The sequence below is a fragment of the Megalops cyprinoides genome, chromosome 8, assembly GCF_013368585.1.
Source record: "Megalops cyprinoides isolate fMegCyp1 chromosome 8, fMegCyp1.pri, whole genome shotgun sequence".
NCBI lineage: Eukaryota > Metazoa > Chordata > Actinopteri > Elopiformes > Megalopidae > Megalops > Megalops cyprinoides.
Genome location: NC_050590.1, coordinates 26,195,373 through 26,220,934, shown reverse-complemented (window position 1 = coordinate 26,220,934; position 25,562 = coordinate 26,195,373). Strand labels below are relative to the sequence as shown.

The following is a 25,562-nucleotide window of genomic DNA, read 5'->3' as shown; positions in this document are numbered from 1 at the left end:
GCACAGAGGCGGGGCCAAGCGGAGCATCATGGGACACAGTGTCAGGTATAATTTTCCTTCCAGATGGCTCCCCTACAGGTGAGGCAGCAGCCTGTGAAATTACATTCTAAATTACAGGCAGATGAGTGCCACACACTTGCAGCTCAGAGACCATTCTTTTGATGTGGGTTATAAATGGCCCGGCTCAGCACCAAGGACAGAGCCCTAGTCTCTCACAGCTGATAAGATATGAGAGGCTATGCTGGTGAGGTTACGCTGGGGTGAGAGGAGGCCGAGGGGGACGGGGAGGGGTGGTTGGTTGGGAGGTGGGGAAGAAACTCAAAGCAAGCACAGTGACCAATGAAATTGAAAGAGTGGATCAAAGAGATCCTTGTAAGGGAAATGTGCTTTTTGCTTGTCCTCATTGGAAAACTTCCTTGCATTTATGTATTGAGCTGAATGTCTGTTGTGAGCATGTAGTTTCCCTGAGTCTATGATAAGCACCATTGGCTCATGTGCCCAAAACACAACTGTTTGTCCCACCAGATTAACAAACCCTTTCAACAACCCAACAACCTTTCTGAAGTCCCTGCATATTACAGTTCCGTTTTTTCATCATACAAAGATTCTCTATTGCCAATTGTATTGGTTCTGATGAATTTAGAATGCACTGTTACTTGAAGGAATGAAGATTCTATTTGTTATATTTACATGGAAGAGTAATGAGTTTTTATAAGTAAGTGCATGTAGAAAATTAAGTAGAAGTTGTGTATGGAATAGAAAAGGAGTATGCATCTGTTCACCTGAGAAGCTAATAGAAAAAAACAGCAAGTCAGTGATCTGGGATATCAAACATGGCGCCATGTGGGTAAAAACTCAATTTCTGGCAATAATGGAATAATACTAGGGGTAATGTGGTTTCTGCTCAGGCAGAACATTGGGTCAAACAGGGGTCATAGCAGTCAGGGGGGATTCTAGTTAACAGGCAGAAAAGGAGAAATCCATTCCAGGTGAAGTCAGCATAAATTCTGACTCCTAAATGCCCTGGATATTTTCAGGGGCTGAGTTAATTCCACACTGCCCTGATTTCAAGAAATGTGTATTACCCTTCAGCTTTGTTATACCTTCCTTGTGTGGCTATGTTTGTGTGGAATATGGTACATGGTGTCTTGCTTTCCTTTGATATCAAGTTTGCCTGCAGTGAGTCCCTTCATTCTTTCACTTGTTAAAGGCAATGGATTTGGTAAGCCTTTAGGAAATCATTGCAGCGTTTATATTGATTTTGGTTCTTAGTTCTAACAATCAACTGCTGCAGTTATTGTAATATTACTTTTTTATGTTCAGTTTATGTTTGCACTGTGTTTGATCATAATAACATGGGTTAAAGATCTCCAGCCCCAAGCCAGAAATCCGGCGTACAGAGATTTTAGATCAGGCAATGAATTATAACTAGCGTATACGGGCTCTGATATTACCAGACGGGAATGCAGTTTTATTAAAAACAATCACTGACGTGTTTTTTCAGATGAATTTTAACAAATGGTAATGATTTTAACCCTGTTAAGGCGACGTACAGGCGCGAGAGCACCAATCTATCCAATGTATCCGATCTGCAACTAGTTTCAACTTTCTGTGAGGCAGTACCAGGAAGTATTTGTGGGGACTGTATCAGCTGATTACTGCACAGTAGGCTAGCGTGCATTGAAATAGATGGAGCATGGAAGCGAAACCTGTGAAGGTTGGCGCAGACACAAGCACAATAGAATGGGAGATGAAAAATAAACGGCGATAGGCTTGGTTAGATGAAAGCGCTAATAGTGGAAAAAACGTTCGGCGTATGTTGTCACAAATTAAATGAGTACGGGACCTGCTTTTCACCATTTGATCTAAAAAATTACAGTATAGGACAAGCGGCAAAAGGTATCGCCTCAGCATGATACAGATCCCTCACACAAAGCAGTTGTTCGGGCTCGTGGTTATACGTCAACGTTGCAAGGGGCTGTAGCCACTGTAGCTGCTGCCGCTTCATCCATCCAAGACTGTGTGTGCTGTCATAAAGTACGCATTTATAGCGGAACATGACCTGTCTTACAGGATAACGCCAGCGCTAGTTGACCTGTGCAAAACGTCACAGGACAGAAATGACCTTTCCAAACTTAGCGTGTCACTGAACATTGACACAAACCTCAACATGGACAGAATTTTCAATGTCTTGGTCTGATTCTATGATGATGACTTGGACAAAGTTTTAACACAGCATCTTGGTACTCGACCAACAATTATAGTTGCATTTTTCATTTGTAGTAGCATTTAAGAAAAAAAGGAAGCACTTTTATTTTGAGCACGGTAGTACAAAATTGTATTAATGTATTTTTTTTGTTTTACAATATTGAATTAAAGCTGTTGTGGTAATGCTAAATGTCCGTGTGTTATGCTGTTGCTTTAAGCCCTGTAATAATTATAGTAGTAACCTTGCTGAAGCACAGTGGGATTTATATCCTGGAAGAGAGGCAGAGTGGTTAGCAGCTTTTAGAGTAGGGCCTCATTGTATTCCTTTGAGCATTGCTCGAAATGTGCTAATCCAGCATACATGAAGGAGTTGTGTACATGTCCTCCCTGCTCGGGGATGTAAGCCCTTCAGCACACAAGGCAAATCACTGTTAAAGATAAGTGCCTGAGGTATTTAATCAAATAAAGAGAAATTGTTGGGCTGGTTTATCAATAACTTGATGGGTTATTGTGTCACAGATGTCAGGTTGTTGGCATAATTGTCTAACTTTTTTTCTGTGTCAGTGTGTGAGGTTATACACATGAGTTCATCCTGGATCAGGACTTCAGCTAATTTTCCGAGGGAGAAAAAAATTGAACTTGTTCTCCTGTGAAACTGTCAAACAAGTGTGAGATAGATGATATGGCTATTGCATTTCCTTTAAAGTCATTCTGTTTCAAAAAGACACAAAATGTGTCAGCTTTTCATTGTCATGTGTCCATCCTCTTTTTTCATCCCTATCAGAATGGTACAGAAAGCTAAACCTCGACTCTACAGGTATCCTGAAACAAAGAGCATATTGCAAGACTGGAAATGATATGATTAGTATAGATGTCAGTATTTTGCTCACCATCATATCTCTCTCCTGCAGGGCTACTTCCTCCTATTTGAGTCCATGCTGGACTCAGTGCTGTATGCAAGGGACAGATACCTGGCAGAAGGAGGATCAGGTGGGTAATGCAGAGGGGTTTGTCCTCACACCCCCAGGTGGAATGAGAGAGATGTGACTGCAGGCAAGCAGCTAGAAATATCATTCCTGTATTAGGAGCCTGTAGGGATTTTTCCTTCTTGTAAAGTAGAGCTCGTAGTTCCAAAGTTTAGGTTGAAAGCAATTTAATAACAAAGCAAAACTAGTGTTGAATTACAGTATGAAACATACCGGGTAAAAGCAAGGCAGGTCATTTACAAAGTGATGTGGTTTGGGTACAAGCCTTTATACCCAAAACCTGAAATAAAATGCAGGTTCCTGTCCCTGATTGGGTGGCAGAGAAACAAATGTACATTTACATTTGTAAGGTTTTTGAGGCTCCACAGAGTCTCCTCCTTCATCCTGCTCACAGGAAAGGACAGAGGTATCGCACCTCATACAGGAACAAAGGGTGTGGTGTGGAAGGCAACCAAATGGTCATTGTTAACATCAAGGTATGCCAATCACTTCCCTTTGTCTCTGACCCCCCCTTGATAATTGAGTTAGTTTTGATTGTATTAGGTGACCATCCAAGAACACTGAAGCAGGTTTTGCATTTTCCTTACAAGCCCTGTCAGCAGACATGAACCTATTGCAGTTGAGGTATGGTTAGGGTTAAGGTTGGGATTGCGGTTAAAGATGACAGATGCATGGAAAAGACTGCTGTGTATGAGAGACCCTTTTTGGACATGTCTGCTTCTGTCTTCAACATGGATTGGACAGAGCACTGGTATGAATTTACTGCAACACTGATGACCCATGCTTGATTAAGAGGGTCCTGCACGCAGATGAGATACTGTTCCATTACTGGAGGCTTCCAGGCATTTGGTTTATTTTTTCTGCAACATTTGTTGGAGCCGTTATCATTTAGCAGTCTTCTTTTTGTCCAGGGGGAATGATAGTTTTTTTTTTTTTTTTAGTGAGTTTTAGAACATTAGGGGCTCTGTGGATAATTACTTTCCATGCTCTGGGGCTGCTCATAAGTATAAGGAGAAAAGGCTGTGGAAATCTCAGGATCCATTAGGAAGCAAATAAGCAAAGCCAAAGGCTGGCAGTGTCCCTCCCCATCACCCTCACAGCAGCTGCTTATTAGAACAACATTTCATCCCAACCGCTGGTTTGACTGATGTACATAGGAGGTTTTCGTGGATAACCAGTGAGATGTGGAAAGTGGATGGGGTAAGTCAGAATCAGTGTCTGGGGTTCACAGGTTCCTCTGTGTTTCCTCAGACATACACATGCTAACCACAGCACACACAAGACTTGCTGTACTGTGTCTCACATAATCAAAATGTAGCATAGTGGCAGGGCAGCAGTGTTGCACAGTGGTAAGGAGCAGGGCTTGTAACCAAAAGGTTGCTGGTTCAATTCCCTGCTAGGGCAATGCCTGTCCTTGGGAAAGGTACTCAATTTCCTCAGTAAATATCCAATTGTATAAATGGGTAAAGTCAGAAAACTGTAACCTATGTAAGTTGCTCTGGATAAGAATATCTGCTAAAACAATAATGTAATGTAATCACTACAGTACATGTTCATGATTTAGTTTATGACTTAAATAGTAGGATATGAACTTCATACACATTTTATGTCCTTACATCATTTTATGTCTGAATTTATGCCTCTAGTGTTCCACATGGAATTTCAGCTGAAATCCCTCAGCACACATGTCCAGTGCCAGAGCCTGTTCTCCAACCTGCTGCATATGTGTTTGCCACATAGGGTTTTTTCATTCATAATCAAATTAACAAAAGTGATTTTAGGAACACAGGGTTTGTTTCCTGTTACAAACATGTATTTGTGTGTGTGTGTGTGCGTGTGTGTGTGTGTGTGTGTTTCTGTGTGTGTGTGCGTGTGCGTGCGCGTGCATGTGTCTGTGCGTGTCCTGTGCGTGTCCTGTGTGTGCCTGTGTGTGTCCTATGCGTGCCTGTGCGTGCCTGTGTGTGTCCTGTGTGTGTCCTGTGTGTGTCCTGTGTGTGTCCTGTGTGTGTCCTGTGTGTGCCCTGTGTGTGCCTGTGTGTGTCCTGTGCGTGAGCCTGTGTGTGCCCTGTGTGTGCCTGTGTGTGTCCTGTGTGTGTGTCCTGTGTGTGTGTCCTGTGTGTGTGTCCTGTGTGTGCCTGTGTGTCCTGTGTGTGTCCTGTGTGTGTCTGTGTGTGCCTGTGTGCGTGCCTGTGCGTGCCTGTGTGTGTGTCCTCTGTGTGTCCTGTGTGTCCCTGTGTGTCCCTGTGCGTGCCTGTGTGTGCCTGTGCATGTCCTGTGTGTCCTGTGTGTGCCTGAGTGTGTCCTGTGTGTGTGTCCTGTGTGTGTGCCTGTGCATGTCCTGTGTGTGCCTGTATGTCCTGTGTGTGTCCTGTGTGTGCCTGTATGTCCTGTGTGTGTCCTGTGTGTGTCCTGTGTGTGCCTGTGTGTGCCCTGTATGTGCCTATGTGTGCCCTGTGTGTGCCCTGTGCGTGCCTGTGTGTGTGTCCTGTGTGTGTCCCCTGTGTGTCCCCTGTGTGTCCCCTGTGTGTGTCCTGTGTGTGTCCTGTGTGTGCCTGTGTGTGTCCTGTGCGTGCCTGTGCGTGTCCTGTGTGTCCCCTGTGTGTCCCCTGTGTGTGCCTGTGTGTGCCTGTGTGTGTCCTGTGCGTGCCTGTGCGTGTCCTGTGTGTCCGCCTGTGTGTGTCCGCCTGTGTGTCCGCCTGTGTGTCCCCTGTGTGTGTCCCCTGTGTGTGTCCCCTGTGTGTCCCCTGTGTGTGCCTGTGTGTGCCTGTGTGTGCCCTGTGTGTGCCCTGTGCGTGCCTGTGTGTCCCCTGTGTGTGTCCCCTGTGTGTGTCCCCTGTGTGTGTCCCCTGTGTGTGCCTGTGTGTGCCTGTGTGTGCCTGTGTGTGTCCTGTGTGTGTCCTGTGTGTGTCCTGTGCGTGCCTGTGTGTGCCCTCTGTGCGTGCCTGTGTGTGCCTGTGTGTGTCCTATGCATGCCTGTGCGTGCCTGTGTGTGTCCTGTGTGTGTCCTGTGTGTGCCCTGTGTGTGCCTGTGTGTGTCCTGTGCGTGAGCCTGTGCGTGAGCCTGTGTGTGCCTGTGTGTGTCCTGTGTGTGTGTCCTGTGTGTCCTGTGTGTGCCTGTGTGTGTCCTGTGCGTGTCCTGTGCGTGCCTGTGCGTGCCTGTGCGTGCCTGTGCGTGCCTGTGCGTGTCCTGTGCGTGCCTGTGCGTGCCTGTGCGTGCCTGTGCGTGCCTGTGCGTGTCCTGTGCGTGCCTGTGCGTGTCCTGTGTGTGTCCTGTGCGTGTCCTGTGCGTGCCTGTGCGTGTCCTGTGCGTGCCTGTGCGTGTCCTGTGCGTGCCTGTGCGTGTCCTGTGCGTGCCTGTGCGTGCCTGTGCGTGTCCTGTGCGTGCCTGTGCGTGTCCTGTGCGTGTCCTGTGCGTGCCTGTGTGTCCGCCTGTGTGTGTCCTGTGCGTGTCATGTGCGTGCCTGTGCATGCCTGTGCGTTCCTGTGCGTGTCCTGTGTGTGTCCTGTGTGTGTCCTGTGTGTGCCTGTGTGTGTCCTGTGTGTGTCCTGTGTGTGTCCTGTGTGTGCCTGTGTGTGTCCTGTGTGTGTCCTGTGCGTGCCTGCGTGTGCCTGTGTGTGCCTGCGTGTGCCTGTGTGTGCCCTGTGTGTGCCCTGTGCGTGTCCTGTGCGTGTCCTGTGCGTGCCCTGTGTGTCCGCCTGTGTGTGTCCGCCTGTGTGTGTCCCCTGTGTGTGTCCCCTGTGCGTGTCCTGTGCGTGCCCTGTGTGTCCGCCTGTGTGTGTGTCCGCCTGTGTGTGTCCGCCTGTGTGTGTCCCCTGTGTGTGTCCCCTGTGTGTGCCTGTGCGTGTCCTGTGCGTGCCCTGTGTGTCCGCCTGTGTGTGTCCGCCTGTGTGTGTCCCCTGTGTGTGTCCCCTGTGCGTGTCCTGTGCGTGCCCTGTGTGTCCGCCTGTGTGTGTCCGCCTGTGTGTGTCCCCTGTGTGTGCCTGTGCGTGTCCTGTGCGTGCCCTGTGTGTCCGCCTGTGTGTGTCCGCCTGTGTGTGTCCCCTGTGTGTGTCCCCTGTGCGTGCCCTGTGCGTGCCCTGTGTGTGCCTGTGCGTGTCCTGTGTGTGTGCCTGTGCGTGTCCTGTGTGTGCCTGTGTGTGCCTGTGTGTGCCTGTGTGTGTCCTGTGGCCTGTGTGTGCCCTGTGCGTGTCCTGTGCGTGTCCGTGTGTGCCTGTGTGTGTGTCCCCTGTGTGTGCCTGTGTGTGTCCCCTGTGTGTGCCTGTGTGTGCCTGTGTGTGTCCTGTGCGTGTCCTGTGTGTGTGCCTGTGCGTGTCCTGTGTGTGCCTGTGTGTGCCTGTGTGTGCCTGTGTGTGCCTGTGTGTGCCTGTGTGTGCCTGTGCGTGCCTGTGTGTGTCCTGTGGCCTGTGTGTGCCCTGTGCGTGTCCTGTGCGTGTCCGTGTGTGCCTGTGTGTGTGTCCCCTGTGTGTGCCTGTGTGTGTCCCCTGTGTGTGCCTGTGTGTGCCTGTGTGTGTCCTGTGCGTGTCCTGTGTGTGTGCCTGTGCGTGTCCTGTGCGTGTCCTGTGTGTGCCTGTGTGTGCCTGTGTGTGCCTGTGTGTGTCCTGTGGCCTGTGTGTGCCCTGTGCGTGTCCTGTGCGTGTCCGTGTGTGCCTGTGTGTGTGTCCCCTGTGTGTGCCTGTGTGTGTCCCCTGTGTGTGCCTGTGTGTGTCCCCTGTGTGTGCCTGTGTGTGTCCTGTGTGTGTCCTGTGTGCGTGCCTGTGCGTGCCTGTGTGTGCCCTGTGTGTGTCCTGTGTGTGTCCTGTGTGTGTCCTGTGTGTGCCTGTGTGTCCGCCTGTGTGTGCCTGTGTGTGTCCTGTGTGTGTCCTGTGCGTGTGCCTGTGTGTGTGTCCTGTGCGTGTGTCCTGTGCGTGTGTCCTGTGCGTGTGTCCTGTGTGTGCCTGTGCGTGCCTTTGTGTGAGGTATTGTGAATTCAGGGGTTCTCCTCCCTCTGATGTGGCACACAGTACCTGTCACTTGCTAGGCTTCATGATTTGTGACAAAGCATGCCCTGACAGAGGAGTGGTTCTGAGGCACTGGTTTTCAAAGGCTCTTTGGGATAGCTGAAAAGTCACCTCTCTGTACATGTATCGGGGGAAAAGTAAAAGATGAGTCCAGGCTGTACCAACAGACATGCTGCAAAGCTAGACAGCACTGCTGACCTGACTGCAGAGGAGCACTGCTACTGGTCTCATCTTTGTGGATTTTGTGTGGTAATTGCAAAGACAAAAATAAAGGGTATGATGTAATACTACACTTTTCTGTATAATTGTTGCTGGAATAGAGAAACATTCTTACATTATGATATTTTAAAAATTCTCTTCCTCTTGATTAGGATGGGCCTTAAAGTTGCTGGAGGAGGTCAAAATACAGCAAGGAGAGTGTCTCTTAATCATCACACATTGGTGTGTTTCTAACCTGGAAGGTTTTTGTTACTGGAGATTGTGCCTTTGTGGCTGACAGCAGGCTGGTCTTACCATTGCAATGGGTTCCACCCCACTTTGTTATTTTGCCATAACCTGCTACCACTAGTTTAGTGATTTCAGAGAGCTGCTGCCTCTCTCTTCCCACAACATTAACCTCCCTTCATCCTTAAATGTCTGGGAGTTTGTGAGGCATTGCAAAGAGATGGAGGTCTTTTTCCCTCCTTTCACAGCCAACCATGTGACAAACAGGCACTGGGCAGCGAGTCGAAAAGGGCGCAGATGTCAAAGTCGCAAAATGGTGGCGCCACTGCTCCATGCACAGCCGTTCCCATTTCTGCCCAATCAGCACTTTCACCCTTTCACCCTTTCACCTGGGCCTTCACTTAATTACAGACTTATCCTACTGATTACAGAAAAACAAAGTGACAAATGTGTCACCCAGGGAGGGTGAAAGGTGGCCTGCTTCCAAATCGGTGGCTCGTGACACGAGGGTCACGGGGAGCTGCGGCCAATCACGTGGCATCTCATCTTATGTGTGTTAATGAAATGTAAGGTTTTAATGAAATTCCAGTCGTCTTTCGACATATTGAACAGGCATCCCCATTAATTGCATGCCATTCCCTGTAATGGCATTTTCCACTCAAGAGGTCAGGACTCTTGTAGTTCAGCAGATTTTTTTTTTTGCAAGATATAAGTAAGGTGGTAGGTGGGATGTTGCCATCATATGTGATCTCATGTGACTGCTGTACTTCTATATTGTAATCGTTTACCTTTTGTTTTTTCATATTTTACATGACAAGAATAAACATCCCTGTTATTTGTGTGTCATGTGATATTATTACCAGCCATAGGTAAAAGGCTTTTGTGCAGTTAGCATTCTTGAACAGTTTACAGCACTCTGAATTTGTGCTTTTAAAGTATTTACATGCAGGAACACCAGTTTAGAAAGTTAAATGTGTTGGTTATTTGATATAAAAAGCCTCCTTATGCCTGAAAGCTGTAGATAAATTATGTAGCTAACTTAGTCCCATCTGTTACTAACTGTACAATCATTTATATGAAATCAGCAAAAAATAAATGTGATTTCACAGATAATCTCACAGTAGAATGCTTACAAACCTGAACTTTGTTTTTCTGCCCTTACTGTCTTGCATGACTGTGTGTTGCTTTGTAATTGGTGTGGAAATGGGGGAGTATCATGGCCGTGAGCAGTGATGGTGAGAGGTATAGTGATAAAAGAATATTGAAGGCGCTGGATGTACCATGGAGCACTGTCAAAACCATCATCAGTAAGTGGAGAAATGTGGCACCACAGAGACATTGCAAAGATCTGGACGACCCTCCAAAGTTGATGAGAGGATGAGGAGAAAACTTATCAGGGAGGCTACCAAGAGGCCAACAGCAACCCTGAAGGCGCTACAGGAATTTCTGGCAGGTACTGGTTACTCCTTGCATGTGACCACCATCTCTCGTATTCTTCACATCTGGACTGTGGGTTAGGGTGGCAAGACGAAAACCCTTTCTTACAAAAAGGAACATCCAAGCCCGTCTAAATTATGCCAAAAGATTCATTCAGTCACCCCAAACCATGTGGGAAAATGAGCTATGGTCTGACGAGACAAAGGTTGAATTTTTTGGCCTAAATTGTAAAAGATATGTTTGGCGCAAAGCCAATAAAGCTCATCATCCAAGGAACACCATAACGACTTTGAAGCATGGTGGTGGTATCATCATGCTTTGGGGCTGCTTGTCTTCAGTTTCTCTTCTCTTCAGCTCTTCGGCTCTTCTCTTTTCAAGATAGATGGGATAATGAATAGCTCCAAATATCAAGATATTTTGGCACAAAACCTGCTGGCCTCTGTCAGAAATCTGAAGATGAAGAGGAATTTCACATTCCAACATGACAATTACCCAAAGCACACATCCAAGTCGACCAAGACATGGCTTCAGAAAAGGAAAATCAAAGTCTTGGAATGGCCCAGTCAGAGCCCAGACCTCAATCCCATCGAAAACCTGTGGAATGACCTAAAGAGAGCTGTACACAGGAGATCCCCTCGCAATTTGAAGGAACTTGAACTTTTTTGCAAAGAAGAGTGGGATAAAATTCGAAAGTCTAGATGTGCAAAGTTAATAGAAACTTATTCACAAAGACTTGCTGTTGTAATAAATGCAAAAGGTGCTTCCACAAAGTAATATTTGGGCAGGGTGTGCAGACTTATACAATCAGGGTTTTGTAGTTTTTTTATTTATTTTTCCTAATAATTAACTTTTCTTTCTTTCTCTGGATTTTGTTTGTTGGAAGGTCATATTAAAGATGGAAAAAAGTGACATTTATGTTGCTATTTCTGTCTTTACATTTCAAAAATCTGCAATTTCATAATGGTGTGTAGACTTTCAGTATCCACTGTATATGTACATACACATATATATATACACACACACACACACACACACACACACACACACGCACGCACACCTTTGGGAGGGGGGGGGGGAGTTCTCAGGAACAGCATTAACCCTCTAATGGTCTCATGTCTCAAACAGGCATCCTCATATTAACTTACAATAAGCATGCAGCATTTAATTTGGCTGCTGTCAGCATTGAATTCTGACATCTGCATAAAATAGGGAAACAGGGACTGTAGTATGCATTCCATAGGGACATACTACAGCAGAAAACAGCTGACACAGCAGTCCCTTGTGCTTTTTTATTGCAGTAATGGGAAGCACAAGATCACAGGACTGGAACTTGATAACTTGTGCTCTCTCCATTTTAGTATACCCTGACCAGTGCACCATCAGCCTGGCAGCTGTGGGTGACAGACAGAAGCACCAGGACCGCATTGCATTCTGGGATGATGTCTATGGATTCAAGATGAGCTGCATGAAGAAGGCAGTGGTGCCGGAGGCTGTGGTGGAGGTGTTGAAGCCTGAGACGCTGATCTCTGAGCCAGCCGTCATCCAGGTATTCGATTAGAATGCTACTTAGCTAAATGAAAGATTCAGTTTTTCACGTGTTCCTCATGTAGGTTGAATGAGATGCACATTTTGCACGCTATGAATATTTTATTTACAGTTCCAGAGTTCAAGAATTTTAAAACATAGGCACACTTTGTGCTTTCATTGTGGGAACATGTGTTAGAAATGTAATGACAGCTCAGCTTTGAAGCTCATAGGATGTCAAAGTAAGAACCTGCCTACAGTGACAGCAAAACATGTGACTGCAGAGCACAGCTGGCTGCCCTCCAAACAGCTGTGTTGGAGAGACAGCTGTAACTCACTTTCTTACCAGCAGGGGACTGAGTAACGTTCTCTGTTGCGTAAAGCAGAGATAAATACCTTCAGGCAGCACTCAGCTTTCTGCAACACTGCCGCTGATTGATTACTCTAGTTCTTGTTTAAGTTCTTCTTTGTAAACTTCATTATTCTTCCCCTCTGGGTCTCCATTACAAAAGTGCAGTGCTGCTGAAGTAAATGGAGACCGATATGAGTCTCACTTGTCACTTGTCAACAGAGTATTTAATTATTGTAATGCAGTGAAGCTCATTATTAACGAAGTGTGCAGTTTATATCCAATAAAAAGCATAAACACACTTTTGGCCACACTTGATGCAATCCAGTGATATTACATTTACTATGACACAAATACCATAAAATTGAAAACTGCAGAGGATATGAGAGTCCTGCCAAAGAGACAGTTGTGGATTTTTCGGTTGTGCTGCGACTCCACTGGGTATCAGCTGCGTGGTGTGTAATACCACTGCTACAAGACCATGACAATGCTAGAGATGCTGACCCAGATGCTGGACCTAGTATTTGCCTGTGTCTGTGTTGGTGGAACAGTTACAAACTTATAGATGGAGCTTTAGAGCAGGAAAGCTCAAAACTCATACTCATATGACAGAGTTCATACTGACATATTTGTTGTTCTTTTATTGCAGACTATCGATTGCAATGCAGTGTGCATCTCAGAGCTTGAGTTTGCAGCAGACTTCTGCCTAAAGATTACTGACAGCACCCTGTGCACAGTAAGTGGGATTCCCCCCAACCCATTCCCAGCTAATCAAGATTGAGCAATTAGAAGATTAATTACAGGTGCAGAGACAAGTGGACCACTGGCATGGGTCAATTCAGACTTCAGGTGAATTGAACACCTGCTTGATTGATAGTCAACCTTAAGTCCTGCAGGTGAAGGTAACTCAAATTGTCTGAGGAAATGTATTTATTTGTTGTTTTTTATATTGTGAATATATCTGTTACTTGTATTAGAGAGTGGTATAACTGCCACTTACATTTAATCTGTTTTAATGGCCAGAACTCACATTGATTTCTTTCTGTCATTTTTGAAATTACTGTGGGGATTCCAGAGGAAAAAATGTCAAACGTAGCCTTGTGGAAATTCAAGAGTCGTAATCCTTTGTAGTCTGTTTTTGGAGCATGAACTCCTAATGCCAATTTTGGTTTTATGGATTAATCAATATTAGGTTATTATCTACTATACCCTTTTGTTGTTAAGTGCTGAAAGAGTTTAATGGTATTTGAAACACCTTTTATAACCCTTTTTTTTACCCTTTTTATCTTCCTTCTCTGAGCCACTTTTGAGTACATAAAATATATATAGCAAAGGATGATAAAATGTAAGGAAGGAACTACTTGGTAAACAGCTACTTAGGTTTCCAAAGGTTGTCTATCTGTACCTGAATGATATAGTTCATATATGTGAGCGGACAGATTTCTGTCATGTATTTTGTAGTATAGCAAATGGTATTATTGATGTACAATGGGGGAAAATCCTGCAGCTGCCTTGATTGAACACACACTTTCAGTTTGCCTCTGACACTCCATTTGTCTTATCGGCCTGCCTAACCTTGCATTAAATGAACAGTGCAACCCTTCATTTTTATTCCACAGATATAAAACAAATGCTTACCAGGGCCTGCTACATCCCCCAAGTAATGCAGCTTGTTCTGTTAACATCCACTGTATTACTCAGACTCCTCTCTTTAAGGTTCTTCATTTTTTGGTGCCTCCCTTGTCTCAAGCTTGACGACCAAAAGGAAAATGACATTACTCTTGTACATTATTTGTGTGGTTTTCAGCATTGGTGCTAACGACATTAACCAGTCTTGAAAAGTGGAACATTAGTTCTCACAAACCATGGTGTTTTCGAGACAAGTTGAGATAAAAATTCCAGGGTGTGAGCAAAGTAATTATCCATTTCCAGTTTTACCTGTAACCTGTTTTTCCTTGTGTGTAATGCATTGTAATGTATTGAATGGTTAGAAAGTGACAGAGACTGTAGCAGAGGGATGCCTCTAATGACCCATGTATTTGGTATCTCCAGGAGTGACAGCCTCTGCCAGCCCTCCCGCTGAGGTAGGAGGCATCAGAGGGTCTGCTGGTCCCCCTTGATTGGGGTACCAGAGAGAAGAAAAGTTTGTGCATATTGAAAGATGTTTTTACCTTAGAACAGCAAGAGATAAATGGTATCAGAAGATGCTCATGAAAACTGGTATTTTTTGTGATAAAGAACACAAAAAATTGTCAAATGGAAATACTCATGAATTTCCATATGTGATTAGTTATTTGCTTAAAGGGTTCATTTGTTAAATATTTTAGCAAAGAAAAGTACTGAATTGAATTGTAATTGAAAGGAAATTGGAAATTTAAAAATGTATTTGTAAAAAAAATTGATGGCTTTATATTATTCTGTCACCTCCAAGTTTCAATAATAACTGTTCCTAAAACATTTTGGAAGACCAGTTCAACTTACAGTGAAAGTCTGCACATTTGCCTGTGATTCATAGTGATATTGTGAATAATGAAATGGGAGCGTTTGCGGTTTTTGCTGCACGTTAGCAGAGAGAGCCCTCTAACCTTCTGCGCGGCTGGTGAGTGTGGAGGCTCCACGCTCGAGTAAACCCCATCAAAAGCGCATTATCCACCCACTTCCACGGCCAGCTGCATAATTGTATCTGGCTCAGCCACACGCTGTTCCGACATGATACCGGCAACGGAAAAATGATGAATTGCTCCCTGTTGATGTTAGCGGTGATGATAATTATTAATTTTCCTCTTCCCTGGGAACTGTGCTGTTCTGCCTTTTTTGTTCCCTTGTCTCCTTTGTGGGCTGCTGGGATTTTGCTTTTATTATTTATCCTCAACAGATTCCAGGTTGAAGGCTAAATGCTGGTGAAATAACAACATGCTTTTCATTTGTCCTATTTTCGCCATTTTTATTTGTTTTTTATTACTCTGTCTCCCTACTCAGGCAAGTTTGGTGCATGTGACTTTACAGACTTTGATTTTAGGCTCATCAGCTCTTTTTCTTCTGTTTGGTCCTGTAGCTTTTTGGTCTCTCAGGTTAAGATGAACTTAATTGTTTCAAGGCAGTGCCAAATTAAATCATCCCCTCTGAGATAAGGCTGGGAATTGTACACACCTTATACCAAAGCCTGATAAATTGTGGGGACATTTGATCCTGTTGGTAACACATTGGAATTGGCTTCTGTTTTTACTTCAAAATGATTTTGACATAAAATGTTCTTTTTATATTCTGGAACAATCCATGAATGACTGTTAGATCCCATTACTTTCTATGTGTCTTCTCATCCTTGATAAATGGTATCTGTAGTCAGGGGCGTTTCTAGCTGTTGAAAAGATTCGGGGCTAAGTCAAGTTTGCCTGGGGCTTGTCTTTTTTTTTTTTTGAAGGGAGATTGACATCGGTAGGTTGGGGAGGTTATATCTACCTTTATAATAAATAAATATTATCACACCTTTGGACGCTGCAAGTCAAGTTCCACTCTTTTACACAGTCTGTCTGTTGTTTTGCTATAAACACCTCCTTTCTCAGGGTGAAAATATTCGGGGCTAGGCTTAAAATATTTGGGGCTATAGCTATATAGGGCTATAGAGGCAATTGCATTCCCCTCCACTGGGATCTGTCAGAGGTGTGAGGTCCCCTTAACCCGTAGGTCAGTTAAGTTATCCCAAAGTTGGTTTTGTTGGGCAAAGCAGTGTATGAACATCCATACATGTGGATGAATTTGTTGTTTATAAACCAGTCTCCAGGACTCTGTACCACATCCTGTATATACATAGAAAATCCTCTGCTTAAGCCTCTTGTTACCTTAACACTGACTTTGGGTGTTTTTGTTATTTCATACTGAAGAGAAATTTTAAGATTATTTAAAGTAGTATTTGCTCTGTCACATTTCTTTTAAAATATGATCTCTTAGTGCAAAAATGCAAATATCTCCTGCATCAGATTTTTTTATAGTTTATTTGTTTTGAGGGTCATTTTTCCATAGTGCTTGGACTGGATATTAGCAGTGTGCATGACAATTATATTGTTAAAAGAGGCTCTCTTGAAAGCAATGCAGCCACACAGTTTTATCTTTAGTGAAAAAAGGAAGGTGATTTCATGCATTAGGTGGATTTTCTCACCTGATAAACAATTACAGTTAATTTTGTAATTAGGTGTTTATTCAATGTTTTGTAGCGATAATTGAATCTCATTATTAAATTTGATTGACATGTTGGTTCAATTTTGCCTTTCATGGCTTGTCCACCCTCAACTGTCTGTATCAATAAAAACTGATTTACCATTGTTTTAGATGAATGCAACACTGCTATAGAGATTCTGAAGAGTGCCCCTGAAGGACTTGCTATTTATGTAGTGTTCATAGCTTCACAGGCACAGAGAATCCCATCACAATGATTAACCACACAAACAATGATATGTTTATATCAATGCACTGTAGGTGGTGTGGTGTAAAAAGACCAAATGGAGAAATACAGGCAGTCCCTGCTTTGTAAAGATTGGTTTTATGATAGTGTCTGCATTTACGACATTCATAAAAATGCTGCTGTTAGGCACCAGAGTTGTTTTTCCCATCAGATACTTTATTTTAATTTGTTGTACTGTCTTCAAAATTTGATTTTGTTGCTTTCATTCAGTGAACTGGTGAGGTGGAGCAGAAGAGCATGTTTTATGTTTATAACATCTATAGAGTCAAATGCTACTCCTAAGACTGTGACATGCACTTTGCAGTCCTATGGTTCCTGAATCATCAGACAGTACAAAATGTTTATACTGTACATGCGTAAATATATTTAAAGTTGTTAATATTTATATAGTAGTCATATATTTTGAATATATGACATAATCCCACATTTTCTAGCCTTTTTAAGGAAAACATGGATTTTGTGTGCAAAAATGTAACCCCTGTCTATAGCATTTGATTTCAGGAATTTCCAGCAATACATTGTGTGATAGAAGTGGGCACTAGCAGTATGTGCCATGTCCTTGGGCCAGTGTAGTTCAGTATAGCCAGAGTTCAAACCACAGGTATTCATGAAGGCAGTTTTGCATTTTTTTTCCATTGGTGAAAACCCCAAAACGTTGTTCAGAAAATTCAGAAAATGGATTGTGTGGGTAGATTCTGCTATAAATGGAGTTAGTGGCAATTTGATGTGAGATTTCCCTGGTTTTTGTTCAGACCTCTCGAGGTGAGAATGTAATTGAGGATCTCTCCAATGGTAATGACTCTGTTTGTCTGGAAGAGACTTCATCTGTGCTGTCAGCTGTGTCAGGATTAAAAGCTATTAGTTCTGCATCATTGGCAGTACAAGCAGGCCCCTGAGATTGACAGAGTTGCTCTTCTACATTGAGTAAAAATATGGAGAAATCACTCTGTTTTACATGCATGTGTATGCGCTAGACCTTCAGAAAACATTAAATTTAATGTTGTTTTTTTCAAATTTTAATTGCTGTTTTTGTAGTCTTTTTACAAGTCTCTTGCAGTGGTAGCATATCATTTTCTAAAGATTCCTGAATTCCTGTTGTTCACATTGACATGAGTGTAATGTGTCTCATACAATATTTAGTTTTCTATATTTCTTAGGGTGGCCAGGAGTAAAATTGAGTGCATCCACTAACAGAGTGCAATCTCAGTCTCTTTCTTGACATCCTCCTTTTTGGAGGTTATATTATATGGAGGTTTTCGGTATGAGGATGTGGGGTACTTAAATTTTGATACTGAAACATTTTGCTGTTGTAGTGGTAACAGACTGAAATGACATGTTTGATATTAGGTTGAGGGGAGCAGCTGATTTAATTTTTGAAAAGGTGAGAGAGGGCAGCACAGTGCTGAATTAACATTTTCCTTCTGAAGAGTACATGATTTACAGTAGAAATACAGGCTTGCAACCATCTTGGAAATGGAAGTTGTTTCGTACTTTGAAGTGGTTGTTACTGAAAATACTACTTGTACAAAAATTATTTCATCTTACAAAGATGCTATTAACAGGTACAAAGCAATTATTATTTACATATTTGTGAAAAATAATTTGCCATATATAGCATAGATGTAGCAAGTAGTCTGTTAAATAATGTTTATATTATATAATCATCTAACCATATGGTGTTGTAAATTAGGTAATTTGTTTGGCCAGTGACTTTAAAGCCTATGTGTTAACCTGTTACTGTAGCTGTCATGAGTGCATTGTGACATACAATGATAGATGATGTATATTATAAATATTTTTATGCTGCTTATTGAGATTTTATTATTTTATGAGCAGTATTATTAGTGTTTTACTTATGTACTTAGTTAGCTAGCCAAGATGCCAGACTTTCAGTGTTTTTCAGTCAGGTTTTTTAAGATGTCTTGCATCTTGACTGCAGTGGTATTACATGTTTACATTTCTGGTGGCTTAGTCAGTAAAGGTGTTCATTCCAAGTGTAGCCTGTGAAGCCTGAGACTGCAAGTTTGAGGCCGGGCAGGTGTTATTAACTGATCATGACCATGCCGTGGCAGAACAGTCAATACAGTACAAATTGTGGATGCTGGCAGCTACTGAATATGCACTATATGTGGTTACCAAAGGTCAGTCAAGTCGAAGCATTGATGTTAATGTGGAGATATTAAATGAGGTTTGAATCTGATACGTTAGTTTCATTTTACAGACACAGTACTGAATATTTCCTCCATTTGTTGCAAAAACAGTGTAAAGATATAAATGTGTGTGTGTTTTTTTTTTAGTCAAGAGAATGTGTACATTTGCAGACCACTCTTTCAGCCTCCATGTTTTTGTCTGTACTTCAGTACATTGGCGTCCACTTTTACAAAACAGTTCCAGAGGTTTATTGTAATGCTTGTTGTCATGTGTTATTGTAATGTGTTAATAACTCCCACTAATCTAATTTCAGGCTATTGTGGGGTACTTTGACATATTCTTCCACAAGAACTGCAAGAACAAGGTAAGTGTAAATAAAATAAAATGTTAAATAGAACATCTTTCGCTTTGCCCAAGAATTTTTCCTCTCTGGATTCCAAAGCATAACACATCAGCACCTTGCGCAACAAGTAGTAATTTCATAATCATATGTTTTTTTTATTAAATTGATCTCTCTACACTTCAGGTCATGTTCTCCACTGGACCACAGTGCACAAAAACCCACTGGAAACAGACCGTCTTCCTCCTCGAAAACCCCATTCCAGTGCAGTCAGGTTTGTACAAGGCACCTCATTCTCAGCCACATCCTTCACTTAGGATCTCATAACATCATTTTGAAGTACATGCTAGCTACCACCTTCCACACAGATAGCTGAATCATGGAATGACTCAGGAGTTCTGCCGATAATAGTAAGAAGACAAAAAAATGATCAGATCAACCACACTGGTCCTGTAAGCATTGTATGAACCTTTTTCTGTCAACTTGTCTGAAGGCTGCTACATGGCAGTTCATGCTTATTCCTCATATTATGAAATTTACAAAAGTCTTTTAGTTTGAAGCTCTTCTGATTTTTCAGGGATGAATAAGTGTTTTTCACATATACCTTATCTTTAGGTAGCAGTGGCTACATAATCATTTCTAAGCTTTTACCCTGACCAGGGCAGGAGACACATTAATATCCATGACCTGAGGCTGTTGTTTCTGTTTTTAATGGATGGCGTTGATTTTATCGCAGTGAATATCTGTGGATGTCTCATGATGAGGCAATGGGTAAATGGTGTTGCTCTTTTCAGATTTCCACCTGTTTGGGCCAGTGGCTGTGATAACTGTTATAAATGGGAAGAGAGACAATGGTGACCAGAGTCATTTGCACAGTCAAGATGATCTGATTTTTATCCTTTGACTTTAAAGTAATACCATCTTATTATTACTAATATCAGTTTATCAGAGACATCTACCAGGTGATCCTGTTTCAGATGCAGAGCCTCTGTCAGTTTTGAGAAGAAAAAGACTTCCACAGCTATGATTTAAATAATTTGCTTTAGTTACATTTTCTTTTTTAATCACCATACGTGGACAAGTGTAGTGGGTGGTTGCATCCCTATAATCACATTAATGTGCTGCAAAAAAGTGTAGTAAATTTTGGGTATCCTCCTGTTTTCTTTTTACTAGGAAAGTGGATTAAATCTTTCTAAAGGTGCCATAGGCTAGCCAGCATCTGGCAGTCAAGTCTCGTCTCATTGTAACAGTTGGCCATATGCTTGCAAAACTGTTACAAAGTGATGTGCAAAACAGCCAACCATCCTTAGAGGATCAATAGAGGGATGTAGTAAGTCCTCTGTGCTGTGCCTTAGTCCCAGTCTGTACTGTATTGAATAAGTGATCATGTCAAATTTTGTGGGACCTCTCCTTCCATCATCACCCCCTCTATCAGAAACAATTGGTGATTAACTTTGAGCTGGTTTACAGCCCAACACCATCTGTTTCCATTTATGGTATGCTTGTGTTAGCCCATGACCAGTGGCCAGCTAGCTGTATGGGCCAATTCCATAGCCTGAAATTAGCAAAGAATACAGGTTATCAGGACTCATGTTCTCTCACTGTGTTAGGAGGTGATGTAAATGAACACCCCTGAGTCATGTGGGCTTTGCATACACCCAGACTCCCAGTGCACTGCATCTGAATTACTTTCATGCAGCTTTGATATGTCCACAAAGGTATTGTCATCTTATAATGTGTGCACAGATATGTTCCTCTTAAGTTATTCCGCAGCCCAGAAACTTGCACTGGAGGTATTTGCATATCTTGAAACCACAGGGCAATGGGGTGGTGTTTATCAGGATATCTTGGCTGTACGTGGACATGACATCAATTTTAATGAAGAGCCACTTTGTCCCCTGTCTCCTGGTTGAGAGCACTGCCCTCCCAACGGTGCTGTAAGACTGTAACACAGTACCATCACAGAGACAGCTGTGAGAGTGCTGTCGAATTGCTGGGCTGCACTTCAAGCAGAAGAGAGAGTCAGTGAATTGTCTTGTTTAATTGGTCTGTTCAGTACACCCCAACACTACATTATTTACATGCCTTCTCTTGGTGTGCTAAAAAGAGTGTACATTTTGACACCCTTCACTGGCTGCCTGCTGTTTTGCAGCAGTTGGTCCAAGCCATATACTATAATTGAACAGTAGTTGTAAGAGCTTACTCTCTAGTTAAATTCTCTGAATTTAAAGAAAGAAAAAAGAGCAGTGCTATCAAGCAATTTCCCTCCTACAAACCAAGTTTATTCCATATGCTGGTATGATTTTTGAAATTAATTTGTGGAGGGGGGATCAGAATGTGTATGAAAGTAGGAGTCTGCAATGGTCTGGAGTTATAGACCTGGCAGGATAAAAGGATTATATATCATGTTTTACTTTGCTTATCTAGACCATTTAGGTTTTAATTCAAAATAGAGAAGTAATTAGAAGTTGTTACTATGCAGTCTGGTTGCTTTTTTGTATTTGAATTTGATTGTGAATTTGTATTATACTTTTAATGGAATTATAATGAAGAGAGGTGATCACATGCTACCTGGCATGGATCACCTTGTAAAATGGAGGTGAATGAAACCTGTATTGGGCATGGGCTTAAAACATGTTTAATGGCCTCTATTGTGACACTTCCTCTGATGGCCGCTGTGCTGTAACTCACCGTAATTTGTGCAAGATCCTTGAGATGTCAGGGCAGTCTTTGTGGACCCTGTTAAAATCACTGGTTGGTTTATGTGTGCAGACAGAATTTGTGAGTTTTTGGTCCGCTGCAGGTAGTGCTTTATTATGCTGTTCTTTAAACCTCTGCGGCAGTAAGCAGCTGCTGCAAGTCTAGCACAGTACTCCATACTGCAGGCCTGCATGCTGTGAGCACATGTTTCTGCACAAAATGGTCAAAATGCAGCCTAGATAGTGTGGATTCGAGTTATCAGTCAACCTATGAGCTGCGTGACAGTGATGAATGAACAAAATGAGTGCGTATCCCATACGGGGCTAAGTACACCCCATCACAACTCATAGAAAATAGATTAGGATTAGTATACCTATTTATTTTGTAGCCTGCTAATGCTCGTGGGATGGTTTGCATAGTCTAGATTTACAATCTTTTACTGTCTGATTGTTGTTTACTTTGAAGATTCCATTGTATAGCTGGAGTATTCGGCAACAAAGGTCTGATTGACGCAAACATTACTATACCAAAAAAGACATGCTTTGGGATTTGCTTGTTCCTTGTTTAATATTTGACAATTTGCTTTTTTGTTGACTACATTATCATGGCTGTAAAAAACTAAGTACTTTGTTAATATGAGGTATTCAACACTTGTCCTCTGTGAATATTTTCAGTTTGAAATGTTACATGTTGTATTATACAGAGCACGAGAGTCATGGATCAAATTTAGCTATGATTACATAAAATCTGCCTTAACTGTATGATAACGTTATCAGTAATGGTGAGAGTAAGAAGGATAGCAGTTACAAAATTATTATGTCATAAGACTAAGCAGTGTCTTATTTGGTTTCATTATTACTCTTCCCATTACTTTGAAAGTTTAGGATGGATAAGTAATGTCATTTTACCTTAGAACTGAGAAACTGGATATGTAGACTGTGACAGGAGACCATCATTCATTTATTTGTGGACTCTGGTGTTGGAGTATTTGGGTATTTGTTTACGGCAGCACTCCCTATCCCTGGCCCATTGTACCACGAATATGCACATGATTCAATTGTTTTTCTCTTTTTTGTTAAACGTGAATATCTGACTCTTGTTTATGGCATAGCTACGTCTTTTTTGTACTGAATACATGTTGTTCTTATGCCATGATGAAAGCACATTAGCTGTTAGTATCAATACAACACTACAGCAGTTACATTACTACATAACATATCTTCTCTGAATGATTGTTATTCTGTACTATCAATAAGGTTTTGCATTCATAGTTTCTATTAAAAGAGCCTACAACCATCATTTTATATTTTTGAAGTTTTCTGAATTGTTGAATGCATTTAAAACAATTGCATTCATGCTAATGCCTCATCCTGCCCTGCCTTTTGGATCTGTCAGCAATGTTATTTGTGCTAGTAATAAAAACCACTCCATAGACTGCTTCATCTTTTAAGGGATTGTTCCAGTATTTCGTCTTGGTTTTTTTGTGTGATATCTAAACAAAAATAGACTGCGGTGACAAGTGTGTTGTCGGCATGCTCCCACTGCGTTTCATGCTCTAGCATAGTGACAGCTGCAAGACGCTTTCGGACAGCATCGACGGAGTGCCAGCGCAGGAGCTGAGGAATGCCGCAGTCAGCACATTCCTTTGTCCTGCCTTAACCCCTAACAATCAAAGAAGAATCATGCAGGGAAAAAATGCCTGTTTGCCAACTGATTAAACATTCATTTACCCTGGCAGTCAAACGTGCAGTTAATCAAACTAATTATCTCCTATATTATCTACCAGCCAGCACGTGTTGCCTTTGTTGTAATCGTATGAGTTTCGATTGCCATCTGGATAGGGCGTATGCATGCACTCCCTCTTCCTCTTCTGCACATCAGTAAAGGGGAGAGAACTGATGAGCTGAAGCACTTCTCAGAGTTTCAGGCAGTGCAGGATCTATACTTTAGTCTAATATGGTAATATTCATATAAAATGATAACTTCAAAAAAGAAATCAGATTTGAAATGTTATTTTACCTTGTATTTCTGTACTCATGCATTTTGCAAAGCAAGGAGCTGGAATAGCAGTGTATTCTGCAAGAAGATGCATCACTAGTTATGTCACCAAGTATGACACTCCAGAGAATCCCAGGATATTATGCAGCACTGCACTGTAGCACTGTTGTGGCATGGATTTCAGATTCCATATGAAAAGGCCCAAACCAGATTAGCATACAAAGTGGACATAGTTCATTTTATTTGAACCTTTTGAGGGGGTATTTATGTATTTATCAATACATACATGCTTGTGTTATTATTACAACAAAGAGGTTTTCAATATAGGTGCCTACTCTAATAAGGGTGAGCAACAACATATTAAAATTTGAATCAACAGTGAAGTTGCATTTTAAGATGTCAGGTATTTTGTTAGTGGCAAAGTGTAATCAAGTGTTAATGTCTGGTGAACAGCAGCATTAAGGAGTGGTTAGAGCACTTGAACCTGGACTATGAAGGGGTTGGTTTGGAATCAAATGATATACAAACACTGGTGTAGTTTCCTTGAACAAGGTACCTTTCTTTATTGTTCCAGTAAAACCTATGTAGCGCTCTCTCATTCACAGTATATAAGGGTATGCTAGAATCTGTGATTGCTGTTGTGACTGGAAACTGATTATCTTATTGAGGTGCTCTCTCCGTTCTTCTCTGCAGGGGAGGACTTGCAGGGGAAGATAACTGTACGCAAGAACAGAAAGGACCCCAGGGCCTTGCTCCTCACCCTCAGCATCAGAGACATGAAGCAAACATACAGTCTCCAGTAAAGCCATTCCTCAGTCCAAACATCTGTTTTCTATGCTGAACTTGCCTTTTTATGCTGAAGCCCTAAGAGTGTCTAGTTTAACAGTTATCCATCTGGATAAAAGTAAATGGAATGAACAGCATGGCTAAGGTTGCTGCTTCATACCATTTAGACTATGAACACCTCCCACGCGTTCCTGTTTTCGGGGGATTCATTCAACAGTAACATGTATGGATGGAAAACCACAGTTTATGCATCATATTACACCATTGGGTCAGAAAATGGTGCAACATTACTAACTGAAATCGATGGCACACAAGCTGTAATACTCTCTTCCTGTGGTAATGATGCTCCCGGAAATAAATGAACCCTGAACAATTGGAGTCATATATGTATTTTTTAAGAATACCATTTCTTTGCTCAAACATGTGATATGTATCGAACAGTGCTATACCTCTGGGTTACAGTGTATGGATCTTGTTGTTCCCATCCCCTCATTATGAATGCAGATTGACAACATTAAAGGACCAATTTCACATCTAAATACAAGAAACAATTTCTACCTTCTGGTAATCCATTTGTAAGATTTGTTGTTACTTGTGTATTTTATCAAAGGGGCTTTATTATTATTTTGTGCCCTGATGGAGCAAGTATTGAAAAATACTCATCGAAAGACAGATTTTGCATTGCGTTATGTGAGCCTGAGAGCTGCTGTCTTTTAGAGTTAAAGCCACTTCTGCTCTGAATGAGCTCACATATGTCTGACTCAACTAATATCCAGACAAACAAATATGTGCATTAACTTTTTGGGTTTCTTCCATATTTCTACAGGATCGTTGAACATCAAAACATTCATGAACTTCAAATATAGTCAGGAATTTATTTTTTTTATGTTTACATTTAAATTGACAAAGCATCTTACTTGCATCTTCTCCTATCCCATCATTGGAATATTAGAAGTCCATGTGACCTTCAGTGAATCCTCTTTCTTTATACGGTCTGATGCTAGAGTGTCTCTTATCTCGCCCGTGTCAGAAAAGCAGGAAAGTGATTGATTCATTTAACGGGGCGTGCGTAATTACTAGACACGTGATCACCTAAACTATTATCTCGGGTATTATCAAGGTAGGTCGCTAGTGGGTCTGTATGTATTAACTACGGCAAAAGAATTGGAGGCAATTTTTCTA

The 25,562-nt window shown here is 42.2% G+C and overlaps 1 protein-coding gene across 1 annotated transcript in view; it reads left to right on the top strand.

The window, feature by feature from the left end:
- The window catches only part of prmt3 (protein arginine methyltransferase 3), a 41,088-nt gene extending 16,202 nt beyond the window's left edge, over positions 1–24,886 (top strand). Inside the window, exons 11-16 of the mRNA XM_036535091.1 lie at positions 3,120–3,198; positions 11,432–11,619; positions 12,596–12,682; positions 18,870–18,920; positions 19,083–19,170; positions 24,288–24,886. Of these exons, the coding sequence (XP_036390984.1) occupies positions 3,120–3,198; positions 11,432–11,619; positions 12,596–12,682; positions 18,870–18,920; positions 19,083–19,170; positions 24,288–24,397 (603 nt within the window). The 3' untranslated portion in view covers positions 24,398–24,886. The remainder of the gene's footprint in view (positions 1–3,119; positions 3,199–11,431; positions 11,620–12,595; positions 12,683–18,869; positions 18,921–19,082; positions 19,171–24,287) is intronic.
- Positions 24,887–25,562: the final 676 nt, after the last annotated feature.